This window comes from Ursus americanus, chromosome 2, assembly GCF_024610735.1.
Source record: "Ursus americanus isolate L20-20 chromosome 2, mUrsAme1.1.p, whole genome shotgun sequence".
Lineage (NCBI taxonomy): Eukaryota > Metazoa > Chordata > Mammalia > Carnivora > Ursidae > Ursus > Ursus americanus.
The window spans coordinates 45,269,765-45,296,379 of NC_142128.1; the positions used below are offsets into that span (position 1 = coordinate 45,269,765).

General features: G+C 42.9%; 1 protein-coding gene across 2 annotated transcripts in view; it reads right to left on the reverse strand.

The window, feature by feature from the left end:
* The window catches only part of COPA (coat protein complex I subunit alpha), a 42,307-nt gene extending 15,731 nt beyond the window's left edge, over positions 1-26,576 (reverse strand). The window contains exons 1-13 of one of the 2 annotated variants that reach the window (XM_045783955.2): positions 26,419-26,576; positions 23,321-23,434; positions 23,069-23,142; positions 18,955-19,035; positions 14,868-14,944; positions 14,024-14,133; positions 8,866-8,975; positions 7,396-7,495; positions 6,698-6,833; positions 6,088-6,170; positions 3,438-3,588; positions 2,438-2,504; positions 1,446-1,521 (exon numbers count right to left, since the gene is read on the reverse strand). In XM_045783955.2, the coding sequence (XP_045639911.2) occupies positions 1,446-1,521; positions 2,438-2,504; positions 3,438-3,588; positions 6,088-6,170; positions 6,698-6,833; positions 7,396-7,495; positions 8,866-8,975; positions 14,024-14,133; positions 14,868-14,944; positions 18,955-19,035; positions 23,069-23,142; positions 23,321-23,434; positions 26,419-26,458 (1,219 nt within the window). In that variant the 5' untranslated portion in view covers positions 26,459-26,576. The remainder of the gene's footprint in view (positions 1-1,445; positions 1,522-2,437; positions 2,505-3,437; positions 3,589-6,087; positions 6,171-6,697; positions 6,834-7,395; positions 7,496-8,865; positions 8,976-14,023; positions 14,134-14,867; positions 14,945-18,954; positions 19,036-23,068; positions 23,143-23,320; positions 23,435-26,418) is intronic. The other variant, XM_045783956.2, reaches the window with a different exon arrangement.
* Between the last annotated feature and the right edge of the window lie 39 nt (positions 26,577-26,615).

The window sequence follows — 26,615 nt, forward strand, 5'->3', positions numbered from 1 at the left end:
AGACCTCGGGGTAGAGCAGGGTGGGGCAGAGCGCTCCCAACTGAATCTTGACAGGCGGATGAGCTCTGCGCTGGGCAGTATTTAGGACCAAGCTGTTGCTCCATAAATGTCAATCATTCTTATTACCCTGAAGAAAATTATAAATGTTCCTCGGTTCCCCAACATGTCACTGGCTGATTAGAATTCTGAATGAGCTCTCCGCTCTCGGGGACACTTCGAGGGTCATACGCAGAAGGCTGCATCGGAATACTTTTATCTATTAGCATCCAGCAGAGAAGTGGACAGAACGTGCAGGCCAGCCTTGCTCTGTACTTCTCCGGCACCTGGGTGTGACGCAGTTCTTATTACAGCCAGCACCCCCACTCTCCAGCAGCTGGGGAGCTGGGCTAGTCAAGCTTTTGCTCTTTCTCCTCCTCTTCCTCTCTGCTGCCTGTTACTGGGCTGCACTGTACTCCTTTACTAATTATTCTCTCCCTCGAAAGACGGAGAAAACAAAAGTGGTAATAAAACAAAACTAAGGTATTTTAAATGCTATTAATTGTAAACAGATGGGGAAAGAGAGTAAGGGGGTGGGTAGGGAGGGACACAACCATAAAATTTGGTCAGAAATGGCTTCACTGTTTAATTTATAGGGAAGACTGGTTTATGGATGCCGAAGACATACAGGTTTCCTCTCTTCTCACCAGGAGCACACTTTCTTTCTTTTTTTTTAAAGAGTGCTATGTATTAGGAACGCTAATGACACAGTAGCACCCACAAGAGGGCCAGAGCCCAAAAAACGATTTCTCACGATCTGCTGATGGAGTCTGAAGTGTCATGAAAGCATGCTAGTAGGGTGGGGACCCAAGGAACAAACCCTCTGTAAAGCAATGGGAGGAAGGGGACTGCAAGGAGCTTCTGAGAAGGCTGTCGGCGAATTCAAACTGGAAGGACTCAACGAGGGGTGGTGGTGATGGAAGAGGTAGACAGGGGTCTCAGCTGGATCCCGGGATCCCTAGTGGGGCGTGGGGCTGCGAGCTGCCTCATCTCTTTGACATGCAAAAGGAAGCCATGGGACCTGGATGTGGATGGGAGAGCATAAATCCCTAGTCCCAGGATGAGACAGTGCAAGATTGGAACCACATTCTTAAATAAATGAAACTACCAGGGTGAAAGTCCTATCAGCTGACAATAAACTAGGATAACATGCTGTGCTGAAAGAGAAAATGGAGAGTTTCTAATAACTAAATTATAAAATATATATATCTAGCTGGAGTAATAAAATGGAGGAGGAACATGAATATTTCACACCATGGTCGCCTCTGATGCAACTGTCAGCGGCCCCTGCCAACAGACATGAGCGATGTGGCCGCAGCCTGGGGAGGGAACATGAAACACCCAAAGAGGCGGGACGGCGCGGGAGAGGAGAGCTGTGTGCAGAGGCCGCAGACACAGGGTGCACCTACCATCAGGATTCTGGGAGTCCGCATCCTTGGGGATGGTATACAGGTCATAGGTACTGTTCTCTAAATTGCTGGCTCTCTGCAGAGGACAGAGAGAGGTCAAATCGTGAGTGAGACGAACCCAAGGAGGCAGTTTATCCCGAAAGAGAAAACCATGCCATCACACAACAATCCGAAGCTAGCCCTTCCTCACCCTTCACTCAGAGGGCAAGCGAATGTTTCTACAGCTAAAAATTCTCAGGCTCGTTGCCCAAGAGCTCAGAATTTACGGCACTTTATTTTTTGTATCCCCCAAAGATGCAGATAGTATGTGAAAGGAAGCAAGGATTGCTCTTGGCTCCAAAAATGAACGAACCAAATCCCCAATATTCTGGCTGCTCTACCTGCACGTACTTACCACCTTTCAAGTCTGTTTAAAGGGAAAAAAAAATCAAAGAAAAGATAGTAAAGACAACTGTCAGGAAAAAAATGTTCTTACATACTGAGCGAGGACCGCATTAGACACCTGAAGTCATATGGGGAAAGACAGGTTTTCATTCTTTTTATTCGGCAAACAGGGCACTAAAACTACAATGTCATTTCTTTTTCCCCCAAATGATATGGCAAGACCTGCGGGGGCTACTTGCTGACCCTGAGGGCAACTCCACTGAAAGGAACCCTCCTCCAAGTCAGCTCTACGATTTTTACCCACAAAGAGGAATCAAGATAAGCATCCTCTTTGCATAGGACACATATAGGATGTGTGTAGTGATTTCGCGCATTCATCCGATGCTCCGCTAAGTTTAGAGATCATCCTCCTTATGCAAAAGAAATTCACAAACCCTAACGTGTTTATGATCACGGGAGCGGACCTGCTTGGAGCCTGTCCACTATGTTAGCTCTCTCAAAATGACCATTAAATGGCTTCTAAGCAGCCGCCAGAGGTTCCCTAAGGGCATGAGAAAGAGACCTGTGGGAAACGGGAAGGTCCTAGGAGGACTCCACGGGTTACGTACCGTACACAATAGGACTGCATTTTCTGCTGGATTGTAGGACATATTGAACACCGGAAACTTGGAGCCACTGGAGTTATACATGGAAAAAAGAAAAAATACGGAAGAGGAATAAGGACGGAAGAACAGAATTACTCCCACGCCTCCTACTTATCCAGTCTTTACACATAAACTCATCACTTTTATAATCAGGAATAAAAATAAATATTGCATCTACTCTCTTCCTTCCTTCAAGGCTTGGGGACATCCCTAATTCAGCTCTGACAAGCAGTTTAAAAAAAGGAAAAAACCCTAGAACAAGCCCAATTATTCAACGGAAGGTAGGGTTAGCACTCACTGTAGTGAGTGGGATTGGTTCTTCTTGGGTACAAATTCCTACACATAATTGCAGGGGACACCACAGAGTTCCATGATGTGCTCTATCTCTGGCTCATTTCTCCTGTCCCTTGGAGTGTTCATATAAACCCATCTTTTTATTGTAGTAATGCTGCAGGGTGGTTATCAAACCCTCATGCCAGAGTTTGCCACCATGAATGTTTCAGCATGCTGATGCAGCTGGCTTTCCAAGAGGACAGTTCTTTTTGCCAGACATCCCAGAGGTTATCGTATCTTCAGAGTTAAGACCTTCCAGAGACATATATTCTAGTTTAGAGATGTGTGCATTTTGCTGGAAAGCAAAGAAGAGTTACAGAAATGCCAAACAGAGGCAAAAAGGCCTGTCACCAAGGAGACTCTGGTTTGCAAGAGACCTGGCGGACTGTGGCAGTTATGGTCTCCTCTGCACAGGGTCCCTAACGTTCTCTGTAGGGAAACTCCCATTCTCCTCATGGCATCCTCCTTGCCCACCATGCTCTTGGGGTTTAAACTGAGCAGCCTCCGCAAGAGGGATTCAATCTGTGAGAGGAGATGAGATCCAAAATGCTGTTGGAAGAGTCCAGGTGGTTGGGTATCACCTCGTGGCGACAGACGAGAGCGTCTGGAGGGAAGAACAGGTCTGATTTACCTCCGCAACTGCATCACAGCTACGTCTTTGGAGCTGTTGAAATCCAACTGACGTAAGAATCGGTCCTTGACGTAATGTAGCATATTGCCGTGAACAGCATAGGCTGGCCGTTCCCGTTCGAGTTTAAACACAATCATGCCACCATCATGGCCTGGGGCACAGGGAGAAGAGGAAAGAGTTAGCTGCAAGCAAGAAAGCAAGCTAGAAACAGGAGATAGACAAGCACGAGGATTGCACATGCATGCTAAAAACCAAGATACCTCAATGCATCCTTAAATTGTCTAAATTCTCACAGTTCTTAGAATCTTTATTCAGATAAATCTCTGTGAATCCCTTCCTCATCCTCTAGATCATACCACCACATCTGGACACACCCTCCTCTGTGTTCTCCTAACACTTCGTATAAAGTTTCATTTTACCTAAAATAAGCAAACGGAATTTCATCAAACAAGAAGGCTTCAGCACAGCAAACGATCATCAACAAGAGGAAAGAGATGAAAGAGCCTACTGAATGGAGAAAATATTTGTAAATCACATATCCAATAAGGGCTTAATAGCCAAAATATATAAAGAACACAACTCAATATAAAAAAAGAAAGCTGCACAACAAACAACCCAATTAAAAAATGGGCAGAGGACTTGAATAGACATTTCTAAAAGACCGAGATGGCCAAGAGACACATGAAAAGATGCTCAGCATCACTGATCATCAGGGAAATGCAAATCAAAACCACAATGAGATATCAGCTCACACCTGTCAGAGTAGCTAGAATCAAAAAGACAAGAAATAACAAGTGTTGGGGAGGATGTGGAGAAAAGAGAACCCTTGAGCACTGTTGGTGGGAATGTAAATTGGTTGCAGCCACTATAAAAACAGTATGGAGACTCCTCAGAAACTTAAAAATAGAAATACCATATGATCCCGCAATTCCACTACTGGGTATCTATCTGAAGAAAATGAAAACACCAATTTGAAGAGATACGTGCACTTCCGCGTTCACCACAACATTACCTATAGCGGCCAAGATATGAAAGCAGTGTAAATGTCCGCTGATAAATGGATAAAGAAGATGTGTTATACACACACACACACACACACACACACACAGAGGCATATTACTCAGCTGTAAAAAAGAATGGAATCTTGCCATTTACAACAACATAAACGGACTTATAGGAATTATGCTAAGTGAAGTCAGTCAGACAGAGAATGACAAATACTATAAGATTTCACTTATATGTGGAATCTAAAAAACAGAACAAACAAAAATGACCACCACCACCACCACCATGGAAACAGACCACAGACATAGAGAACAAGCTGGAAGTTACCAGAGGTTGGAGGTGGTGGAGAGTGATCAAAACAGGTAAAAGGAATCAAGAGGCAGAAGTACCCAGTTACAAGATAAGGAAGCCATGGCGATGTAATGTACAGCATAAGGGATACCGTCAATGACATTGTAGTAACTTCATGTGGCGACAGATGGTAACTAAACTCAATCATGAGGATTATCTACCTTGTAATATATAAAAATATCATATCACTATGATGTTCACCTGAAACTAAGAGGATACAGTAAGTCCACTATGCCTCAATTAAAAAAACAAAAAATAAAAAACCCTCCAGCACAGCACTTAACCCCCTGCACGGTAATGGTCTAAGGCCACCAGCTCCACTATACCACGAGCTCCCTGAAGACAGAAATTAGAATCCTTTCCATCCTTCCCCCGTCCCTGGCATATAGCAAGAACATAAGAGGTTTTGTTGAATGAGGATGCTAGGTTAAAAAGCCTTCCCAGTTGTTTTAAAAAATGCTTTGTTTTTTCCCTACTAGCATCAACCATCTCTCAGAGAAACCGACCTTTGTCCTCCTGGTCAGCTCTCCACACATAAATGAGATCATTCACTTCCCTACCCAGCACCTTCCAATGGCTCTCCACCCACTCGGAATAAAATCCTGACTCTAGCCCTGGTTCATAAGGCGCAGCACAGCGGGGCCTGCTCTTCCCTCCCACGACTCAGCCCCGACTCGCTGTGCCCCTCCTGGCCTCCGATGCTGCACCTCTCACAGCACCATCGGCGTGTGACACCCCTCACTGTCCTCAACACCCCACATGAAGCAGCAGCGCCCGCACGCATCCCTCTCCACGCCCCTTCCTTTTGTTTAACTTTTCTTCAAAGCATCTTCCACGTGTTGTTTTATATACTTATCATGGTCTCTCTTCCCCTCACTACAAATAAAAGTTCCATCAAGTCGGGGACACTGCTTGAGGCACTGCTCTCACAGCAGCACCCAGGAGGGCCTGACGCTCAGTATGTATCTGCTAAACAGATGACGGAAACTCAGCCTCTAGCTCCTCAGTGCCTCTATCTGAAAACCCTGAGTGTCCACCATTAGCTTCCTAACTGATCAAAGGGAAGGGGCTTTACTGCCAAATGGATCAGGGTGGAGAACGAGCACTGAAAGAATGGTTCTCCAGGAAGGTAAGAGAGAGCAAAGGAGAGTAGAGAGTACCTCCTTTCTCTGAGAATCCTATTTCCCCCCACCACCCTGCTATGCATCAGCCGGAGAGAAAGCTAATGGAGAATCACTCTCACGTCTTACAAACTTTGAACTTAAACAAGAGAAGAAGAAGAAATGGCCCTTACCTGCTGCAAAGAGGTTCAGATTGGGGTGGGCAGCTAGGACCCAGAAACGATCGTGGTCCCTGCGGAAGGTCTGAACGCCAGTCCTAGGAAAGCAAAAGGTACACAAAGGAAAATATTAGTTTCTGAGTAATCTTCAGCCTATCACATACAAGAGCACTGAACACTGAGTGTAAGCCAGTACACTGATTAAAGATTAAATCAGGGACAGCAAATTGCATATACTAAGTAAAGGGAGTCTTGATAAATTCTTCCAAGAGTAAGAGGAAACCCTGCTGACCCTACTATTTTGGTATTTCAGTTTCCCCTCACTCGTCATGACTTCCTGTTATACTACCTTCATTCCATATTTCTTGTTTCTCTAACTACTAAGAACATGCTTAAATTGGGAGGAGAAAAAGAATGCATGTGGAAGATGTATTTGATGGGAGACCTGTAAATGCTGGCTGATCTCCTGGCCCCTCGAAGCTTTCGTAACATCGGATCTGACTTCTCCGAATGCTGAAGATGGAGAGACACACAGAAGCAGTCTAATCTAACTTTCAGGAGAGAGAATGAGAGAGAGGAGGGGCTTTCCCCTGGCTTGGGTCACACACCATCATAGCCCCCTTACCGCTTGGACATATCCCAGACTCGGATACTCTTGTCCTCAGAATTGCTGAGGATCAGCTCTTGGCGAGGATGGAAGACGGCACAAGACACATTGTTGTAATGACCACGGCAGGTGTCAACCTCCCATGCCTTTGACTCTGAAGGACCAGAGAGAATTAGATCATCACAACTCCCTACTACTACAAGTTCAGAATTTAAAAGTATGGCAATGCTAGGTGCTACTCCAAAACGCTACATAAGCAACTTCTAACAGGGCAAGTTTTTCGTTTAAGCCTCTGAATCTCTACGTTTCTTTGTTCTTTCATTCGGACCCTCCTATCAATGACAGCACCTCTTCTCCATCATTCTTCGTCCTCTTACCCTGTCTTGTCACTAGCTGTCATGATGGAATAAATGTAAGTTCCATATGTTTTAGTCACCATTGTATCTCCAGAGCCTTGAACAATGATTAGTACAAAGCAGGTACCCAATAAATGTTTTCTGAATGAATGTTTACTCTTAACTATGTTCAGAATCCTCAAAATCAGGATGCCTCACAAACAGGATAAAAGAGAACGGGTCAATTTTTATGCTCCTGGGATTAGCGTAAGAACCTAAGGTAGGAAAATGGGTCACTAAGTCCGGAAGACCTGGCTACTTCACCTTGCTGGCCAGCAGTCGATTTTTTAGACACGGTGATACTGTCACTGGTCTACTCACCATTCATGCGCCAGATCTTCACTTGACGGTCATCTGCCCCAGATACAATAAGGGGCATAGTGGGGTGGAAGGCAGCCCAGTTTACTCCACGATCATGACCCTGTGGGAAAAAAGCAGTGGTTCTTCTAAAATGGCTTTATAACTATTACTGAAAGCAAACTAAAGGGCTACGCTGGTGGTTATTAAAAATGTCTCTGGTTTTTACTCTTCCTGTGAAAAGACTCAAGGGATTATGCAATTCTAAGATATGAACATGAGAGTTACCATGTCGACCCATCCAATATTACACCCAAGTTCTCATGGCAATTCCCAAATCTTTCTACTCCCAAATTCAGTGCCATCTGCATCTGGGATACACTGCCTTATTTTGTTGTCTACTTACATATTATTTCCCCAACTAATTATTAACATCACAAGAATAAAAACCAATTTTATAACTTAACAAGGAAATGTGGTTGGGAAACTCTCAGATGAGTCCCAATACCCTTTTAGGAAATCTGCGAGGTCAAAACTATTTTTGTAATAATGTTAAGACATGATTTGCCTTTTTTCACTTTCATTCTCTCCTGAGGATAAAGTTTTCCAGAGGCTACGTGACATGATGTCATTCCTTTGATGGCTAATGGAATGTGTGCTTATATATTTTATGTTTTAAATAGTTCTTAGTTTTAATTTCAGATATGGTAAAAATTGAAAGATATAAATCACATACACAAGAAGTCTCTGGAGTCCTCAGTAAGTCTTAAGAGTATAAAGAGGCTATCAGAACACAAAGTTTAAGAACTTCTACCTCATTTATACAGCTGTATTCGGTACTACAACACGATCGTAGGTAAGGTAGGTGCAAATCAGCAGTGTTTTAGAGACTTCGTGCTGTGGCGAAAACCCCCTGGGTTTTGGAGTCCTAGCCAAGTTCAAATCCCAGTTCTTCCATTTACTAGATACATGTAGATTTTGGTAAACTGCTCAATTTCTCTGAGTCTCAATTTTTTTCATCTGTAAAACGAAGTTACTAATATCTACCTCAGCAGACAGCTGTGAGGATTAAATTAGATATTTTTACAAATCTAGTTTCTTTCTCTAATGCTTTTCTATTTTCTCACCACGCACACGAATTACTCACACACGGCTGGTCCTCAATAACTCCAATTCACTCACAACCCCAACCCCCATCCCAACGCTCACAAGAGGCGTGCGGACGGACTCTGCTCTGGGATGGTGATGGAGCCTATGCCAGCTTTCTCCCTCTCCCCCACTGGGTTTAGGAGCTAATGTGACTCTCCCTTAGGTGGCACGGAGGCTTCATTTCTTCTGGCTCACGGACTAGTCTGTTTCCAGTGCCTCCAAACAATGCCCGACATTTACTGAGCACCGCACAATCTTTGTTGCAGGAATGAACAAACGAGTGGCGTACTGTCCCCAGTTCCCGGACCAGAGCCCAGAGCAGCCGCTGGCTGTGAAGATAAGTACCTCCAGCACGTGCTTCACCACCGCATCTGTCGTTCCAAACAGATCAACCCCAGTTATTCCTCTCACGTCGGACTCCACTGCACCAGGGGACAAGTTTTTTTTCCTTAGACCTTTGAAGGGTTGAGGAGTGGGATGGAAGACACAAAATAATGTTACCAAAAAGAACACAGTAACAGAGGCACAGGAAGGTACAGGGAGAGACTAATGTTGAAGAAAAAGAAGGGAAAAAGAAATCTAGAGAGACTGAAGAAAGAAGTCAAGAGCTCCTATCTCTTTCTGAAAATGTTCAAGATATTGAAGTACTTCCAGTAGCCTCTGTCTCCCTCCCCGAACACTTACCAGCCCTGATACTGGGATCCTCGCCCAGAGGACGGCAATCCAAATTTCTGACATGGCCAATTCCTCAGCAAGCCTCACCTCAAGAGCTGTCGACCTGAGATCATTTCTAGTCTTGACTGTTCGTGAAAAGTGGCCTAAAATGGTAAACCTCCCATTTCCACTTTCAACTTTATGACAACTGTAGCAACTTTTCTTCCATCATCTCAAAAACTTTTGAAAAGAAAACCATTTGGCGAAGTCACAGCTCTGGGCTTTTCAAACGGGAAGTTTCTCAGCTGCTCACGAGGTAGTTACAGGGCAGCTAAGGAAACAAGGCCTATTAAACACCAGACAGCTGTTTGGTGGAAGAGTATAAAAATCCAACTATGCAGAAAGGGTACTCTTCTATGTGACTCTGGGGCAGGGAACAAAATAATTTAAACCGTCATGGCCTTATGCACCACAGAACTTTATAATGTATTCTCTACAGAAAGACTGCCAGATCAATGTAATTTCTTTCCTTTAGATCATGACTAATAAAATCTAGTTAGGGTCAAAATAAATAAATAAATAAAAATAAAATGGTCCTGTCCTCTTAAGCTCTTAAAAAGGCTGGTTACAGATCTGAATATGTGGATTTTGCCATTAAACCTTTTGGAGGCTAGTTTCACTGGGAGGAATTGCCCATACTTTGAAAACAACAGAAAAAAGACACCAGGGTAAGAAGAGTTCTTACTTGTATAGGACCCAAACTCACGGCTCAACTACACCTATCCTTAAACTGTTGTACACTCACAACCAAAGCTATGCTAACGATACAACTACTTTACATTAGAAAAGCACTTTGTGATTTTCAAAGCACTCTCTAACAGATGTTCTGTAATTTGATCCTGATAACAACCTTTGAGACAGGCAAGCAGGTATAATTATATACAAATAAGAAAACAGAATTGGGACTAAAATTCTATCTTTTGAAGTACTTGTGGGGGAAAGCAGAAATTCAAACTACTGGCAATTGTAAAATAAAAAACAAGTATCCGTAACTGGGGGAAAATAAAAGCCATTATTGAAAATAAAACCTAAGTCACTTTAAGCCTAAATGTTGGCCTCTGTTGGAAAATAGAAACATTGAAGTTTAATGATTATATTTATCTTTGTTAGTTTAAAATGACAGTATTAATGTAATCTCTTCCAGTGGCACGCAGACACCAGCTCTGGGGAGGCAAGTGCTTAAAAGGGCCGGACGGTGTCAATCATCTCATCCCCTGTCCAAGATGAGCATTTAGTCAATAGGTGAGAGAAATAAAGCCGATGCCTTAAAAAAATGCACTTTTTAAGGCTTCATAAATACATTAATGTCTCTTCTCACTTACTTCGCTTGTCTCTTTAATGGGATCTGTCAACTTCTTCTAATGAGTCTGGTGTATGAAACAGATTCAAAGGAAGACACAGAGACAGACAGCTGTGAGGAACTTCACCTCCAATAAGCTTCAACAAACACATCATAAGGAAAGCCGTATGACAGAATGCAAGCCTTTGCTGCACTTGCTGTCATGATCCAGGAAAGGGGGAAGAGCAAAAACAGACAGATGAATAGTGACAGGCAGTGAAAAGATACTCAGAGAAGAAAATTTGAGCGTTTGACAAGCCACTCACTACAACTGAACGACAGATGGAAAATTTCTACAGCAGCTACTCAAATCCAGAGGGAAGGGAGTTCACTCTCAGACTGGACCAGTTTGACGCACGCTTCCCAATGGGGGCCAGGGGAAGTAGTAAAAAGAGTGGAATAAGGACAGGAACTGGCAGCAAATTAATACTTTTTTAGTTGTCATTTCAAAGATTAAGCCTGAAGTACATGGGCTTGACATGCAAAGGTGTAAGCACATTGAGATAATTTAACTGTCAGTTTACTTGGAAGATCAAGCTAAAAAAGTAACCTATCTTCTATATCTAGATTGTAAATATATTCTCTTTTAAACACACTTTGCCGGGCTAACAGAGAAGATTCGGGTTAAGTAAGCCCCATGGGGCTCAATTCTCATGGGACAGATAAGAAGACAGGTTTTCCTTTAAAGATCTGTTTTTTATTGTATACTGAGCTCAGAGAGTTAGACATTCCAAACAATTAGAATTTTCAACAGTCCTTTAAATGTGAGGGTATTCATTCTCTGACTCAGAACTAACATTTCCTCTCTCGGAATTACTACCTCTGGTCCCTAACAGACCTGAAAGCTAATTCAGGTGCAGACTTATTTGAACCCAGGCAAAAATAACGCCGCTCAAAAGAGTATGCTGATTTCCAGAAAGGGAAAGAATAAATACAAAAGTCTAACTCAAAGCTCCATTTGGTTAAAGACAAAAGCATCTCCTTTCACTCTGGTTAAGGGGTTACTGGAAGTCAAGAGAGTTGTGAGTAGAGAAAAACACTGAGAAACAGTAAAGAGCATTCACATTAGTAGAGCAAGTCAGCACAAAACTCTCAGTATCACATATGCTAAATAAGTACAGTGACTGCAATCATATTAGATAGTGACCCATGCACTGCACACATTCAAAAGCAAGTAGAAACCCCAACTGGGGTCACACTCTCTCCCTCTCTTCTCAGATTTAAGGTCCTTAATTCTGATGCAAAAATAATCTCCAACCTACAAAAGTGAAGACAAGGATTTCTTGCCTTGGGCATTTCAGGTGATCGGTGAGAATCCATCCACCTAACGGCCCCAATCGCTGTGGCTAGGCCCAGGCACCTGCGGTGCTAGCATCGGGGGGCGTGACCAGCACTCTCAGAGCCTGCTGTAAGAGGCCCTTCTCAGAATTAAGCCCTAATGGCCAAAGCATCCCTTTACGCATGTAACGAATTAACTTCTTTATCATCTACAATGGCTTTAGCTACACACCATTCTCGGAAGAAGCAAGAAAACAGTCACTGGAAGTACTTGGGTAGTGCTCAAGTCTGTCACAGAGCTCTGGCTGGGAAACGCAAGTCTAAAGAACGGCTGCTGATCAGCAGGAACAGCATGAGCCGGACCCAAGCCCATCAGGCTCCTGCATCCAGAGACAGAGAGGGGCTTTGAATGTGTGCACAGTGAAACACCATGGCAAGCCCCAGCCAGGTTACTGAGAGAGTAAACAAGGAGCTCCCTGGCACTAGCGGTGAGGAGCAAGCACAGGCTCCTGGTGCCTGCGCTCAACTCCTGTCGGCAAGGCTGGTCACATCCGGGTGTACTTCAAAAAGCCGCATCAGTCTGACGAAAAACTGCAATGGCAAGAGCCCTAGTGGAAAAGAGTACAACTTCCCCATCTCCAACACAGTCCTGTTGATGCCATTCCCTTCTAATCCTAACCCTCTGAAAACCACAGAAAATTCTAGAATTTCTAAGACGAGCATCATCACAATGGTTTGTCATGACACAGGACTCAGACTGTCATCCCCAAGTTAAAGACAACACAAAACATACACTAAGTTTCTGTCAAAAACTCTTCTCGTGGTTGGGGAAGGGGGCTGGAGAGACAGATAAGAGCATTTGTGTCACCTAAATTCGTTTTCAGCTCTTCAGATCTCTGCCAAAATACATATACATTAGAAAGTCGAAAAATTAAAAAACAAAAAACAAAAACCCCCCCCAAAGGTTCTGCTCTCCCACTGTCCTCATCTGCCCCCGGCTGCTTTCTATGCTGCATGAATCTTAACCAGCTGCTATTACAACATTCCAAGTGCTGCACCCAGAAATCCCCATTTCTGACTTGCTATTCACTCGTGGCTTGTAAGAAGAACAAGTACCACACTGCTCCAGGCCCCCGTGTCACAAGGGAGCTGAGAAAAGCTACCACCTTGGCCACACGATTCAGATGGGTGACGCCTTTACCACCACAAAGAACCAGGCCAAGGACCTCTGAGGGGGCCTTCCTTTTATAACAAAACAAGTGTTTTGCAGCCTAGCCACTGACCTTCCACAGAACCCCATTCTCTAAGAATTCCAAAGGCAACAAAGAGAGACAATTCAGCAAGTGATAAGTAAATTTTACTAGGCAGGGAACCACAGCATCTAGAGTTCCTTTTCCATATTCCAACTGTCCCCGAAGCACTTCCAGCGAGCCAGCCAGCCAGCCGGCCTGCCCGCCTCACAAGAGCCATCCTCTCCCTGCATTTACGCTCTCGACCTAGCAACTTCTCACGTTTCCTCTACATAGCACTAAACATTTTAAATCCTTATCCCCAATCAAGATACATAAACGGTGAAAGGAGGGACTATCCCAACTATCCAAAATCTACAAATCTATTTTAATTTCTGGTCATTTTAATTTCTAGAAGTCTGCCCATTGAAAGGTGTTCTGGACATAAAAACCCCACTCTCCCCTGTGTTCCCTACGTTAGAAGAAATGGAGGGATATTCCCTATTTCTAAATGAGGTCCCAGGATACCAGAGTCCTGTTTCCCTGCATTGATCTATTCCTAAAGTTGGTTTTGGTGGAAGACGTTATTTCTTGTTTAACTTTACTGGAAGGCATGATTTTAATCAAATACTCCCAAGTATATAGATTCTATATACCATACTATATACCAATATCTAAATTTTAACTTCAAACTCTTCTAACTACAAAGTGAAATTTTCTTCAAGTTAAATACACTTTCTACGGCAGCCACTTTTCTCAGGAATACCGCTAACATGAAAAACCATCAAAAGCAGATTTAATACCCTCATAAGCAGAGATGCTATTACACGAGAACAGAATATTCTAACTTCTCCTGTTCTAAGCTAACTACCCTCACTATTTCAAGCAATTGCAGTTTTGCGCCAGACGTGATTAGGCTGTCCCCTGAACTTGGGCAGCTCACCAGAAATATCCCAAACACGCACAGTCTGGTCCAGGCTGGCTGACACAACCAGGTCTTCTGAGGGGTGAAACTGAGCACACATTACATAATGGTTGTGTCCTGTTAACACACTGCAAGAAGAAAAAAGAAAGACAATACCAGATTAGAGGCAGGACTCCGCAGACTCCTACACACTAAATACCACTCTCCATTTTTAACAGATAACAGACCCAAGTATTCTTTTTGGAGGCAAAGGCAAGTCATCCTAACAATTCTGAACTAGAAACAATAAGCAAGGTCAGCTGTTTTAACAACAGTCCCCTTCTTTCCTCTGAAGCTTCAGCATTCAAATATTACTCATTTCAGGAGACACGAGATTGCACAGCTCTCCTCTCATATTAAAAACATTCATATATCAAAATAAACGGAATCTTAGTAATTTATGCTGGAAACTACCGGGTAGATTTTGGTGGGATATCCCTCCTAAATGGCATCATTTTCAACGGTCCTTACGTCTTCATGGAAAGCTCAAGACCCGAACACAAAAGAGGATGGAGGTCTAGACCCTGACTCAGGTTTCACGGGAACAGAACTGAAAACCAGCTAAAAGTTTTGTTCTGAAAGGTTAATGATAGGACCTCCCTTCCCTGGCAAGAAATGATCAGAAAATCCAGATTGACGTATTACTAATAAGCTTGCCTCTGTATTTATCGTTTTGTATGTAAAAGCATCTTACAAATACAATCAGTAATTAATCAGCAGGCAGGGCCCACTAGGGAAGGGAAAGGACTGCTCTGAAGGGAAGCTCATTATGCAAACACGAGGCAGGACAGAGCCTGTCTCAGAGCCACATCTCCTGCTTTACCAGACACAGGTTCTAGACTGCCAGTTCCACACTCGGATGGTCTGGTCATCTGAGGCGCTCAGAATCCAGGGATATTCCTGAAAGACAACCCAGAAAAAGGGTTTCAACACTAAACAAATGTGTTCTTTCGGGCTCTGTAACCATTCCTCTCCTTGCAGGAACCCCCTCCCCCCCGCCCACTGCTGGGCATCTCAGCTGTCCTAGACAAAGGGACCATAGCTTCTGAGTCACAGCCTCGCTCTCTCCTCCCCACCACTCTACCAGCTTTTCCCACACTGGCACTTTCACCTGGAGATTTCAGAACGGAAGCCAGACAACGGCACAGAGGATTCTGAGAGGCAAAGAATATATATCGTACTTACTTTTATGTGTATGTGTGTGCAAACATGTATTTCTACTTATACACAGCTGGTCCTGTAAGTTAAGATCCTATGAAAGGATCTTCTCTCTTTCACTCTAGGATTAGAACACTGTTTTATGGTCTGACTCGTTGTCAGACCATCCAGTCTCAAAAAATTCCCATCTCAGGAAGCAAAGCAGCAAATAACATGGAAAAACAATTTAGTTCTTTTAGAGTCTGTAAGCTCATTGAGAAAAGGTATTTCTTATTCACAGTTGTATCCTCACTTAGTAAGATTTTGTATGTAAATCTTATTAAGTACAAGGCACACATATACTTATTGAACCAAAAAAATAGAAGAAAGTTTTTCTAACTTTCCAACTGGACGGCACCTTGTCCTAGGCAGGTCTTCAACATGTCCCTCACGCCGAGCACAAACAATCCCTGCTTCACAGGTCATCTCATCGAGCAGTTATCATTCTCAAATGATTTTTTTTAATTAATCACATCTATTTCTATTATTTACTTTACAGTTTCTTCCATCCATAAAATGGGGTTATAACCGACATTTTTGGGTCGAATGATTCTCTAAGGGGCCGTCCTGCACATGGCGGGATGCTTAGCCACACATGTGGAGTCTGCGCACCAGAGGTCCACAGCTGTCGTTCCCTAGGCCGTGACAACAAAAATGTGTCTGGACACCACCACGTCCTCTGGGGGGCAAAATCCCCCGTGGTTGAGAACCGTGGAAGAGGTACCTAAAACCATTTGGGCAGCTCAGCATTCCATTCACAAAGGCCACTTCCTCCTCCAATCACTCTAGACTTAAAATAAAAGCAAACACCACAGGGTCTTACACTGCACTTGATTTCTTCAAAGTCCCAGTAGTGCTGCAGGTGAAAATGTAGGATGAAAGGGCTTAGAGAGCGGCCTTAATAAAATGTATTTCCTCCATCCTGTTTTGTGCATTGAGAGAAGTTTCATGCATCAAACAGAGAGCACGCTTGGCTTCATTTCTCATAAAGTGAAGTAGTCCTCCAGGATTAAGTGCCAGCAGGACGGCCTCCTCAACACCAGCCACGAGCTCACAGCAAGGCGTGCACCGGCTCTGAGAATTTTCTTTTTCATCATGGCAAGTGTACTCATTAATCCCCATCCCCTATTTCACCCATCCCCCCACCCGCCTCCCCTCTGGTAACCATCAGCTTGTTCTCTAGAGGTAAGAGTCTGTTTGTTGGTTTGTCTCTTTCTTTTTCCTTCGCTCATTTGTTGTACTTCTTAAATTCCACATGAATGAGAAAATATGGTATTTGTACTTCTCTTATTCTGCTTAGCATTATACTCTCTAGTACCATCCCTGTCACTGTAAATGTCATGATTTCATTCTTTTCAAAGACTGAACATTCCACACACTTCCTTATCCATTCATCCGTTAATGGACACTTAGGTTGCTTCCATATTTGGCTATTGCATTTAATGTGGCAATGAACATAGAGCTGCATGTATCCATCCGAATTAGTGTTTTTTTATCTTGGGGGTAAATATCCAGTAATGTGATTACTGGATCATAGGGTAGCTCTATTTTTATTTTTTTGAGGAACCTCCCTATTGTTTTCCAGAGTGGCTGTACCAGTTTGCATTCCCACCAACAGTGCACGAGAGTTCCCCTTTCTCCATCCTCGCCAACACCTGTCGTTTCTTTTGTTGTTGATTTTAGCCATTCCGACAGGTGTGAGGTGATACCTCGCCGTAGCTTTGATTTGTATCTCCTTGATGCTGAGCGATGATGAGCATCTTTTGGGTGTCTGTTGGCCATTTGCATATCTTCTTTGGAGAAATGTCTGGTCGTATCTTCTGCCCATTTCTTAACTGGATTATTTGGTTTTGGGTGTTAAGTTTTTTGTTGTTGGTTTGTTTAAGTGGGCTCCACCATCAGCATGGAGCCCAACACAGGGCTTGAATGCACAACGCTGAGAGCAAGACCTGAGTTGAGATCAAGTGTCAGATGCTTAACTGACTGAGCCACAGGCACTCCTGGGTATTAAGTTTTTTAAGTTCTTTATATATTTTGGATACTAAACCTTTATGGGATATGTCATTTACTATCTTCTCCCATTCCACAGGTTGCCTTTTAGTTTTGTTGACTGTTTCCTTCGCTATACAGAAGCCTTTCACTTTGATGTAATCCCAACAGTTTACTTTTGCTTTTATTTCCCTTGCCTCAGGAGACATTATCTTGAAAAATGTTGCTACGGCCAATGTCAAAGAAATTACTGCCTGTACTCTCTTCAAGGATTTTTTTTTTTTTTTTTTTAAGTAAGCTCCACACCCAGCGTGAGATCAAGACCTGAGCTGAGATCAAGAGCCAGCCGCTTACCTGACTGAGCCACCCAGACACTCCTCTAGGATTTTTATGGTTTCAGGTCTCATATTTAGGTCTTTAAACCATTCTGAGTTTATTTTTGTGTATGGTGAAAGAAAGTGGCCCAGTTTCATTCTTTTGCATGTAGCTGTCCATTTTTCCAACACCATTTGTTGAAGAGACTGTCCCATTATATATTCATTCCTCCTTTGTCCAAAATTAATTGATCATAAAATTGTGGGTTTACTTCTGGGCTCTCTATTCTGTTCCAATGATCTATGTGTCTATTTTTATGTCAGTACCATACTGTTTTGATTACTACGCTTTGTAATATAACTTAAAGTCTGAAATTGTGACCCCTCCAATTTTGTTTTTCTTTCTCAAGACTGCTTTGGCTATTCGGGGTCTTCTGTGGTTCCATACAAATTTTAGGATTGTTTGTTCTAGTTCTGTGAAAAAATGCGGTTGGTATTTTGATAAGGATTGCATTAAATCTGTAGATTGTTTTGGGGAGTATAGACATTTTAACAATATTTGTTCTTCCAAACCATGAGCATGGAATGTTTTTCCATTTCTTTGTGTCATCTCCAATTTCATTCATCAGGCGTTTTATAGTTTTTAGAGTACAGATCTTTCACCTCTTGGGTGAAAATTCTCAAATATTTTTGCTATAATTTTTGCAATCATTCTAAATTTTTTTAATCTTACAAAAAGAAATAAATTATACTTAGCCAGGAAACTCTTGTTTATTTCAATATATTCTAACTTAATTCAAGCGACTTAGGAAACAGTAGAAATTAAATCTAATAACATATAATTATAGAAAGATCCAGCCAGGTTGAGACTGGTTAAGAGGCTGGGAGTCTCTAATCTACATTTAACTGTGTCTTCTAGGATACCTGACAGATCAAAGAAGGTAGAAAGCCTGGCGAAAGGAACAACCTCTACTGTACCCTAAAATCCTAGGATAGAAGCGCTTGATTGTTAATGCTTCAAAACATTTCTTAGCTCATCAAAATGGCATCTAACCTTGACCTCCCTCCAGACACACCTACTTAAAAACACCCCGCATAGGATTAGTCTGCAATCTGTTGTTCACTAGCTCAGCAAACCTGAAATCAAATCTCTACTTTTCCCTATAGAGAATCAATGCCTTCCTTATACAGCCCACTGAATCCAAATAAATTAAATTCCATATAACCCTAAGTGCTTCCTTCTGCAGAAGGAAAAAAGCAGAAAGGTCAACACCACACAGATTCTAGAAGAGCCACTCCAAGAACTCCAATAATTCTGTTATCAAAGCATGGGTTTTGGAGAAGCAAGCAGAAGATTCCCAGAGAGAAACTGAAAAACGCTCTGCAACCAGAGCCAGCATTGCTACTTACGTGATGGAAAAATGTGGTGCGAATGTAGTCTAAATGCCCAAGCAACGTGAAGAGACAGCGCCGAAGCTTGTAATTCCACACCTGCAAAGAGAAACCCAACTAAGCAATAGGACATCAGGGTCTTGAGCCTCAAAGAGGTTCAGGTTTCTCAAGAAATACATTTGGTTTATATTTTGGAATTTCTAAGTAAGTAGGAACCTTGATAGGAAGTCTTGTTTAAGACTTAAGACTGGAGGTAAAAAGAGCAAAGATGATGGGGCGCCTGGTTGGCACAGTCGTTAGGCGTCTGCCTTCGGCTCAGGGCGTGATCCTGGTGTTATGGGATCGAGCCCCACATCAGGCTCCTCCGCTATGAGCCTGCTTCTTCCTCTCCCACTCCCCCTGCTTGTGTTCCCTCTCTCGCTGGCTGTCTCTATCTCTGTCAAATAAATAAATAAAATCTTAAAAAAAAAAAAAAAAAAGCAAAGATGAAAATGTAGGTCAGCTATACGAGAAGAGGGGAAAAAGGCAAGGCTGGGGACAATTATGGAAAGGTTTTTCCTTTCTTTGGGGAGAAACCATCTCTATTTAATAACATGAGACAAGACGTTTATCTGGGGCTTAACTCTTCTTTCTACTGCATAACTGTGTTCTTAGCTTGAACACTGACCCCCTGGTGCGTGACCTACTACCTTAACTCAGGATAAAAAGAAGCAGGACAGATACCATGACTCTGAAGGAAACATACATATCTAATATATTATATATCATATATATATAATATATAATACATAATATAACATGCGGCATCATCTTCTCTTAGACTGCTAACTTGGTGGCAAATGATGCCCATACATTCATGGTCTGTACTTGGCAGACAGACTTTAATTCATCACTATGGAAAATACTACCTTGCTCAGTTACGGTGAGCTAAGCAGAAAAACATCATATTGAGATATACAGTTGAGCTCACTACCAAAGTACCAGGTATCAATAAACATAACTAAGGAAGACACTAAACCAGGACCAGAAACGTAAGCATACACTCCCATCCAGAAAACCTCCCAAAAGTGCAAAATTAGGAGGTCAGTTGGCTTTTTTTAAACATTTTAACATTTAAAATTTTTTTATAATCTACCCCCAAGCCGGGTTACTATTTCTTTCTTACTTAAAAAAATTTTAATGTTCTTTTGTAAATTACAGAAGGTAATACCATTTCCTGTAACAAATTCAAACAACCTGAAAGTATGATAGTCCAAACAAGAAGGCAAGCTTCCTGAAGGCGGGGTCCTCGTCCACCATGCTCAACACTATACCTTTAGCACCTAACACAGTGGCTAACACTTAGGAGGTCCTCAACAGGTATGTGCAGAAATGAGAAAAGGTAAACACCACAAAACATGAAAGTGAAAGTAGATACTTTCACTGCCACCTGCTGAATTATCTATAAATAAAATTCATGTACACAATGGAGTTTGAGTGTCACACAAAAATTAGATCCTACCATAAATACCATTCTTTAACCTTCAGCCCCCTCACAGAGTTCAGTGTTTTAGACTTCCACATTTCCAGCTTCAAACTATCTTGACTCCTTTACAGTCCTCTACCAAACTCCAGAACTGTGCACCCTTCAAGACCTACAGGGTTTTTAGACTCTGGCCAGCTGTGGCTTCCTGTGATAACACCGCACACCCGCCAGAGAGCTAATTCCTTTATCTGATGGCTTTATTGAAGTAGAATTCAAATCCCAAAGAACTTACCCACTAAAAGACATAGAATTCAATGTTTTTAGTACATTCAGAGCTGTGCAACCACCAGCACCACCAATTTTAGAACATTGTATCACCCCCCCCAAAACTATACCCAACAGCTGTGACTCCCCACTTCCTTCCAACCTCGCCAGCCTCAGACAACCACTCATCTACTGTCTGTCTCTACTGATTGCCCACCTGGACATTTCATATAAATGGAAAATAAACCTTTTTATAAAATATTAATGATTTAGGGAAAAAATCTTTTTTCTTAAATGTCACCCAATCCTTCCTTTCTTAAACAGATTATAAGGAACACAAGTTAGCCATTCTTGATAGTCAATGGTCATCAATATAAATGACAATTACTTTACTAAAAATATTATAATAAAGTGATATCCCTAGGAGCTTTTGAGGCCTATCAGGTGGTTTGAGCTTCCACAAGGACCCCCAGGATGTGGTGCCAAAATCTAAAAAACAGAAAACTGTCCTTACTATAGTTCCAAGGCCTCTGTTCTCTGTGGGCAGCCGTCACTTGTCATGCCTGTCACCTCAGTTATGCTGTGTAATCAAAAACATAACGTTCTGAGCTAGCTTCTGAAAAAAATAAGTTATCTTCTTTATGAAGTAAATTTCACCACTTTGGATACACATGCTTAATGAAAAAAACTTGTGGAAGTAGAGAGAGATTTTTGATTTTTTTTTTTTTTTTTTTTTTTTTTTTGCAGTTCAAAGCCCCTGGTGCCAGTTTTGCCTTTATCAGTCAAGCTTCTTCTAAGAGTTGCCTATACTGTTGTTTCCTCACTTTCTGTTAAGGTGCTAGAATCGCTAATATCTTCCTAATGAAGCAATCTAAAGGTTACTTGGTCCTTATCTTATTCTGACCACTTTCTCCCTCTCCAAATTCTCTCCTTCCTTGGCATCCAATAGGCTTCTGCTCCTTCCCCTTGGTTCATCTCCAACCTCTAAAATCATTCTTTCCTATATTAATTCTACATCCTCTAGCTCTTAAATGACAGTGTCTCTTCTCATTCAACATAATCCCAGAAGGACACCTCTACCACCTCCGCTTCGGCTCCCTTCCTCATGAGGACAACTTCCAAATACAACTCCAGTGCAGACACATCTCCGCAGACTACCCCTTAGGCACCTCAAACTCATCAGTGTCAAAACCCATCTGCTATGGACTGAATGTTTGTGTCCTCCTCCAAATTCATACGTTGAAATCCTAATGCCCAATTGAAGGCATTAGGAGGTGGGGCCTTTGAGGGGTGCTTAAGTCGTGAGGGTGAAGCCCTCCTGAACGGGATCAGTGTCCTTATAAGAGAGACTGCGGAGATCCCTCACCCCTCCACCATGTGAAGACACACGGAGAGAAGGAAGCCGTCTGCAGCCTAGAAGAGGAACCTCACCAGAAGCTGACTGCGCTGGTACCCTAATCTTGGACTTGCAGCCTCTGAAACTGTGAGAAGTAAGCTTCTGTCGTTCATAAGCCACCCAGGCTGTGGTACTTTGTTATAGTAGCCCCAAGAGACCAAGACACCATCCTCCTCTAGCACTCCAGAAACCTGCACCTTCCCGTATATCCTTTCCCTGTGAATGGCACCCAGTGACCTAGGCTAGAAGCCTGCGATAAATGTCACCTCATTTGTTTCCCCTTTACCATCCCTCCAGCAGACTCACTGATGCCCTTCCCGAAGCTCTCAATTCCATCTCTGCCTCCATTCTGAAACGCTACCACCTGGTCAGGCCCGGCTCATCTACCAGCTGGGCTTATGCGACAGTCTCCTAACCGGCACCTCTGCATCCAGGCTTCCCACGTCATCCAATCCTTTCTCTATGCCACCCAAGTCATCTTTACAAAGAAAAAAAAAGTGAATCTGATGACACCCCTCTATTTAAGCCCCTGTAATGGCTCCTTGTTATCTGAGCACTGCAGTAAGTACTCCATGACCTGGCCCCTCTCATCTTCTGGCCCTTCTCTCACCTTTTCTCCAAAGTTTATTCACACAAAACGAATTACATTTCTCAGATGTATCCAGCTGTGTCATGTCTTTTTGTCTTTGACCTGGACTGTCCTTCTCTCTCTGCTGTATCACTCGGCAAACTGTATATGCTATTATTTTGGGTATATGTATCTCCTCCATGAGAATAAAAGCGCCTTGACAACAGAGATCATTTCTTATTTATTTTTGAATTCCCCAAAAAATAAAACAGTGTCTAGTATACAGTAAGTGTTCAATAAATGTTTGCTGGATAAGTGTCCCTGATAACATCAGAAGCCTGAGCTCTATATGATTGCAATGTCCTGTTTTTGGTCCCTTCCACAGCTGCCAAACCCCAAATCCTATCCTTTACTCCCCATCATAACAAACCCTTTGTACCTTAATCTTATAGTCATCTCCTCCAGAGACAAACAATGGCTGCTGCTTATGGAAGTCAATGCCTCGTACTGGACCTGGGGAAGAAAGCAGGCAATATATATTAAAGAGAGCTGTACTTCCTGACCTCTAAGGTGATTCTTATTCAGGATCCAGCCCTTCCATATTCTTTAATCCTAAAGAAAGCTTAAACTATTCCAGAAGACAATAAATACTTATCTCTCTTTAATTTCCTCCTAGAAAGTGTTATCTTACCATCATGTTCATCAAACTTGTCAATAAGGGTACACATCCGATAGTCCCATAACTGGATGACCCCGTTGTGTAAACTGGTCAGGATCCAGGGTCTTTTGGGGTGAAAACTGAGCCCTAGGGGGGGAAAAAAACAAACAGGGAATGATCCAATTAGCTAAGTATGGCCCACAATGCCACCCTGTCAATTCGGATAAGAAAAACAAAGAGCTAAGTTAATCCCAGGTTCATACACTCATTCGCTGAATGCCAGACATTTTGGATTTTATGTCGTTAGGTGCTGGATTTTGTTACATTCCTTTAAATATTGCCAGACTTTGTTTTAGGATGTTGTGAGGTTACTTGTTGTGAAGTTGGCTTTTAGTTTTGCTAGTGTGGGCCCCACAACAGCCTTTAGTCTAGATCTAATTTGGCACCACTACTGAGGTGGTAGCACGTGAGGTCTCGAGATGATGCCTGCAGTATTAGGAGGCCTTTCCATGCTGGCTAGTAGGAACACAAAACTATTCCCAGTTCTAGGTGAGCTCCAGGGATTACTTGCCTTCTTTCTAGAGGTTCTTTCCCAAGCTCTAGGTCATTCTCTCACACGCATATGCAGATTAGGACTCAGATAAAGGCCTGACAGCATCCCCTGCAGAACGCCAGTGTTCCCTGTGAAGCTCCCTCTTTGGTATTTTGTCCCGCAAATTCTGTCTTCAGTGAGACCACAGAGCTCTTCCCCCTTCCCTATGCGGTGGCCTGGAAACTCTCCAGGTAGTATGCTGAAACAATCATAGGACTCACCTCATTTATTTCCCTTCTCACAAGAATCACTCTCCTGCACTGCCTGTCATCCAGTGTCTGAAAACCTTTGTTTTACACATTTTGTTCAGTTGTGCAGCTGTTTTAAGGTGGAAAGGTAACTCTGGTCTCTGTTACTCCATCATGACTGGAAATGGAAGTCCACAGAAGTAACGACTGCTAACAGTCTGGAGTATATCCTTTCAGATTTGTAATGCAAACCATACCATTTTACAAAAATGGAAATATGTTACACAAACTTCTTTTCTCGCTTAGCTATATACCACGGATCTCACTAAGTTCATATAAACACAACCTCATTCTTTTTAACAACAGCAAAATACAAATGTACCAAATTTTAAAATTATTCTAGTGATGCGCATTTAAGTTTTTTTCCCTAACTTTCATCTATCAGAAAATAGAGCTTAAAGAAAATACTTCTACACATAATCTAAAATATTTGCATTATTACTGCTTTAGGCTAAAGACCTGCAAGTAGGATTGCTCAGGAACAGGGTACATGCATTTAACACTTTCACAGATACTATCCGATTGCAAAAAGACTAGGGATATACAGTGTCATCAGGTTTCTGAAGATACCAATTTTGCACACATCACTCAACACAGATGTTATTGGTTTTTTGTTGTTTTGTTTGTTTTACTAATCTAAAATTTTTTAAAAAAGGATATTTAACTATAAGATTTTTTTTTAAATTTATTTGTCAGAGAGAGAGAGAGAACATGCATACGCACAAGCAGGAGGAGCAGCAGGCAGAAGGAGAAGCAGGCTCCCCGTTGAGCAAGGAGCCCATGGTAGGATTCAATCCCAGGGCCCTGGGATCATGACCCGAGCTGAAGGCAGATAAACTGAGCCACCCAGGAATCCCTAACTTTTTCTTTTTTCTTTGTTTTCTTTCTTTCTTTCTTTCTTTCTTTTTTTTTTTTACATTTCTTTCTTTATTAGTGAGCTGGGGAATATTTTCATTTATTTACTGAACATTTACACTTCTCCAAGTTGTCTATTTTGCCATTAAAAGTTGTTTTTTTCCTTTATGATATATAGTAATATTAACAGCCAGTAACTCTCATATATTCTAACATCTTTTTTCCCCACTTTCCTTCTCTACTGCCCAGTGAGAAATCAGGAGAAGAAAAAGTTCAAAGATCACGAAGACCCATTTCAGCCATCCATAAATTCCATCAAGACTCACACAAGACTTAGAAACTGCTCAGAATCTATTCCCACATGAACAATGGCCTCCAGTTTTTGAGCTGAGTCTACACCAGGCACTGTAATAAGCATTCTAATACACTATCTCATTCTAATTCTCTCTAAAGAGAATGCTAATATTTGCATTTTAGGGATGAGAAAGTAGAGCTTTAGAAACCTTAAGTAAGTTGCCCAAGATCATACAGCTTGTTAGGGGATGTTTCAGGATTCCAAAGCAAAGCACATGTGATTCCAAACACCAAGTTCCCAAACACCTTGTTCTAATGCATCTTACTAAATATTCAAGATATATGTATACATATTTTTCAAAGTCTCAAGAGACTGCTCACTTCTCTGCCCTTCCCATTCTAACATTCTAGGAGACGACTACTGCTATTTCAGTCATTTGCCCTCCACCTCCGCCCACTGATACTCAAGCTTTGGAACTGCCATATTTAGGAAATAAGAATGAAGATGCACCGTTAAATCTGAACTTCAGATATATCTAAAAGCGAACAATACTTGAAACTTATTTCGTTGTTTAGCTGAAATTCAAATTTAACTAGGCGTCCAGTACATTACCGGGCAACCTCACCAAGCTGAGACTTTGCTGGGATTATGGGCCTCAGCGTCCTTCTTGCAGGTAGGAAGTACCGCCCAATGGAGGCACTGGACGCTGCTAAGGCTCAGCCAACGCCTCCTCCAGAGAGGTAGCCAGTACTCATCTCCGAAAATGCTAGATTTAGATGCGAATGGCACGGGTCGAGACGACCCCAGGGCCACTCCGCACAACACGGTCATCAAAAAGCCCACAGCTCACAGGACCCTGGGACGGGAGCAAAGTCGCGAGCAGTGGCCCCGGAGAAGAGGGGACCGAAGGCAGTGGGAGCAGGCCTACGGGGCCTCCTGCGGTGCGGGAACCGCCACGGGTCAATCATACCCCGAGGGCGCTCCAGAGAAGAGAGGGCTGCAGAACCGCCGCCAGGCCGACCCGCCCTCCTCCCCTCTTCCTCCGGGCTCCCTCGGTGGGCCCCACTCGGCCTCCCTCGCCCCCCGCGACAGCGCCGCGCCGACACCCAGTCCCCGAGCTCCCCCCGGTTTTCCCCACTACCTTTGACCCGCGCGCTCTTGGTCTCGAATTTGGTTAGCATCCTTCAGGCCTACGGCTCCAAGGTGCAGATCCGAGCCCCGCCACTCCCCGCTGCCCTTCGGCTCGCTCCACGTCAGCGCCGCCCTGCTGCACCTCCCGGAAGCTCCCCGGACACGAACTTCCGGTCCCAGGAGCGCCCCCGCCCCCGACCACAGAGA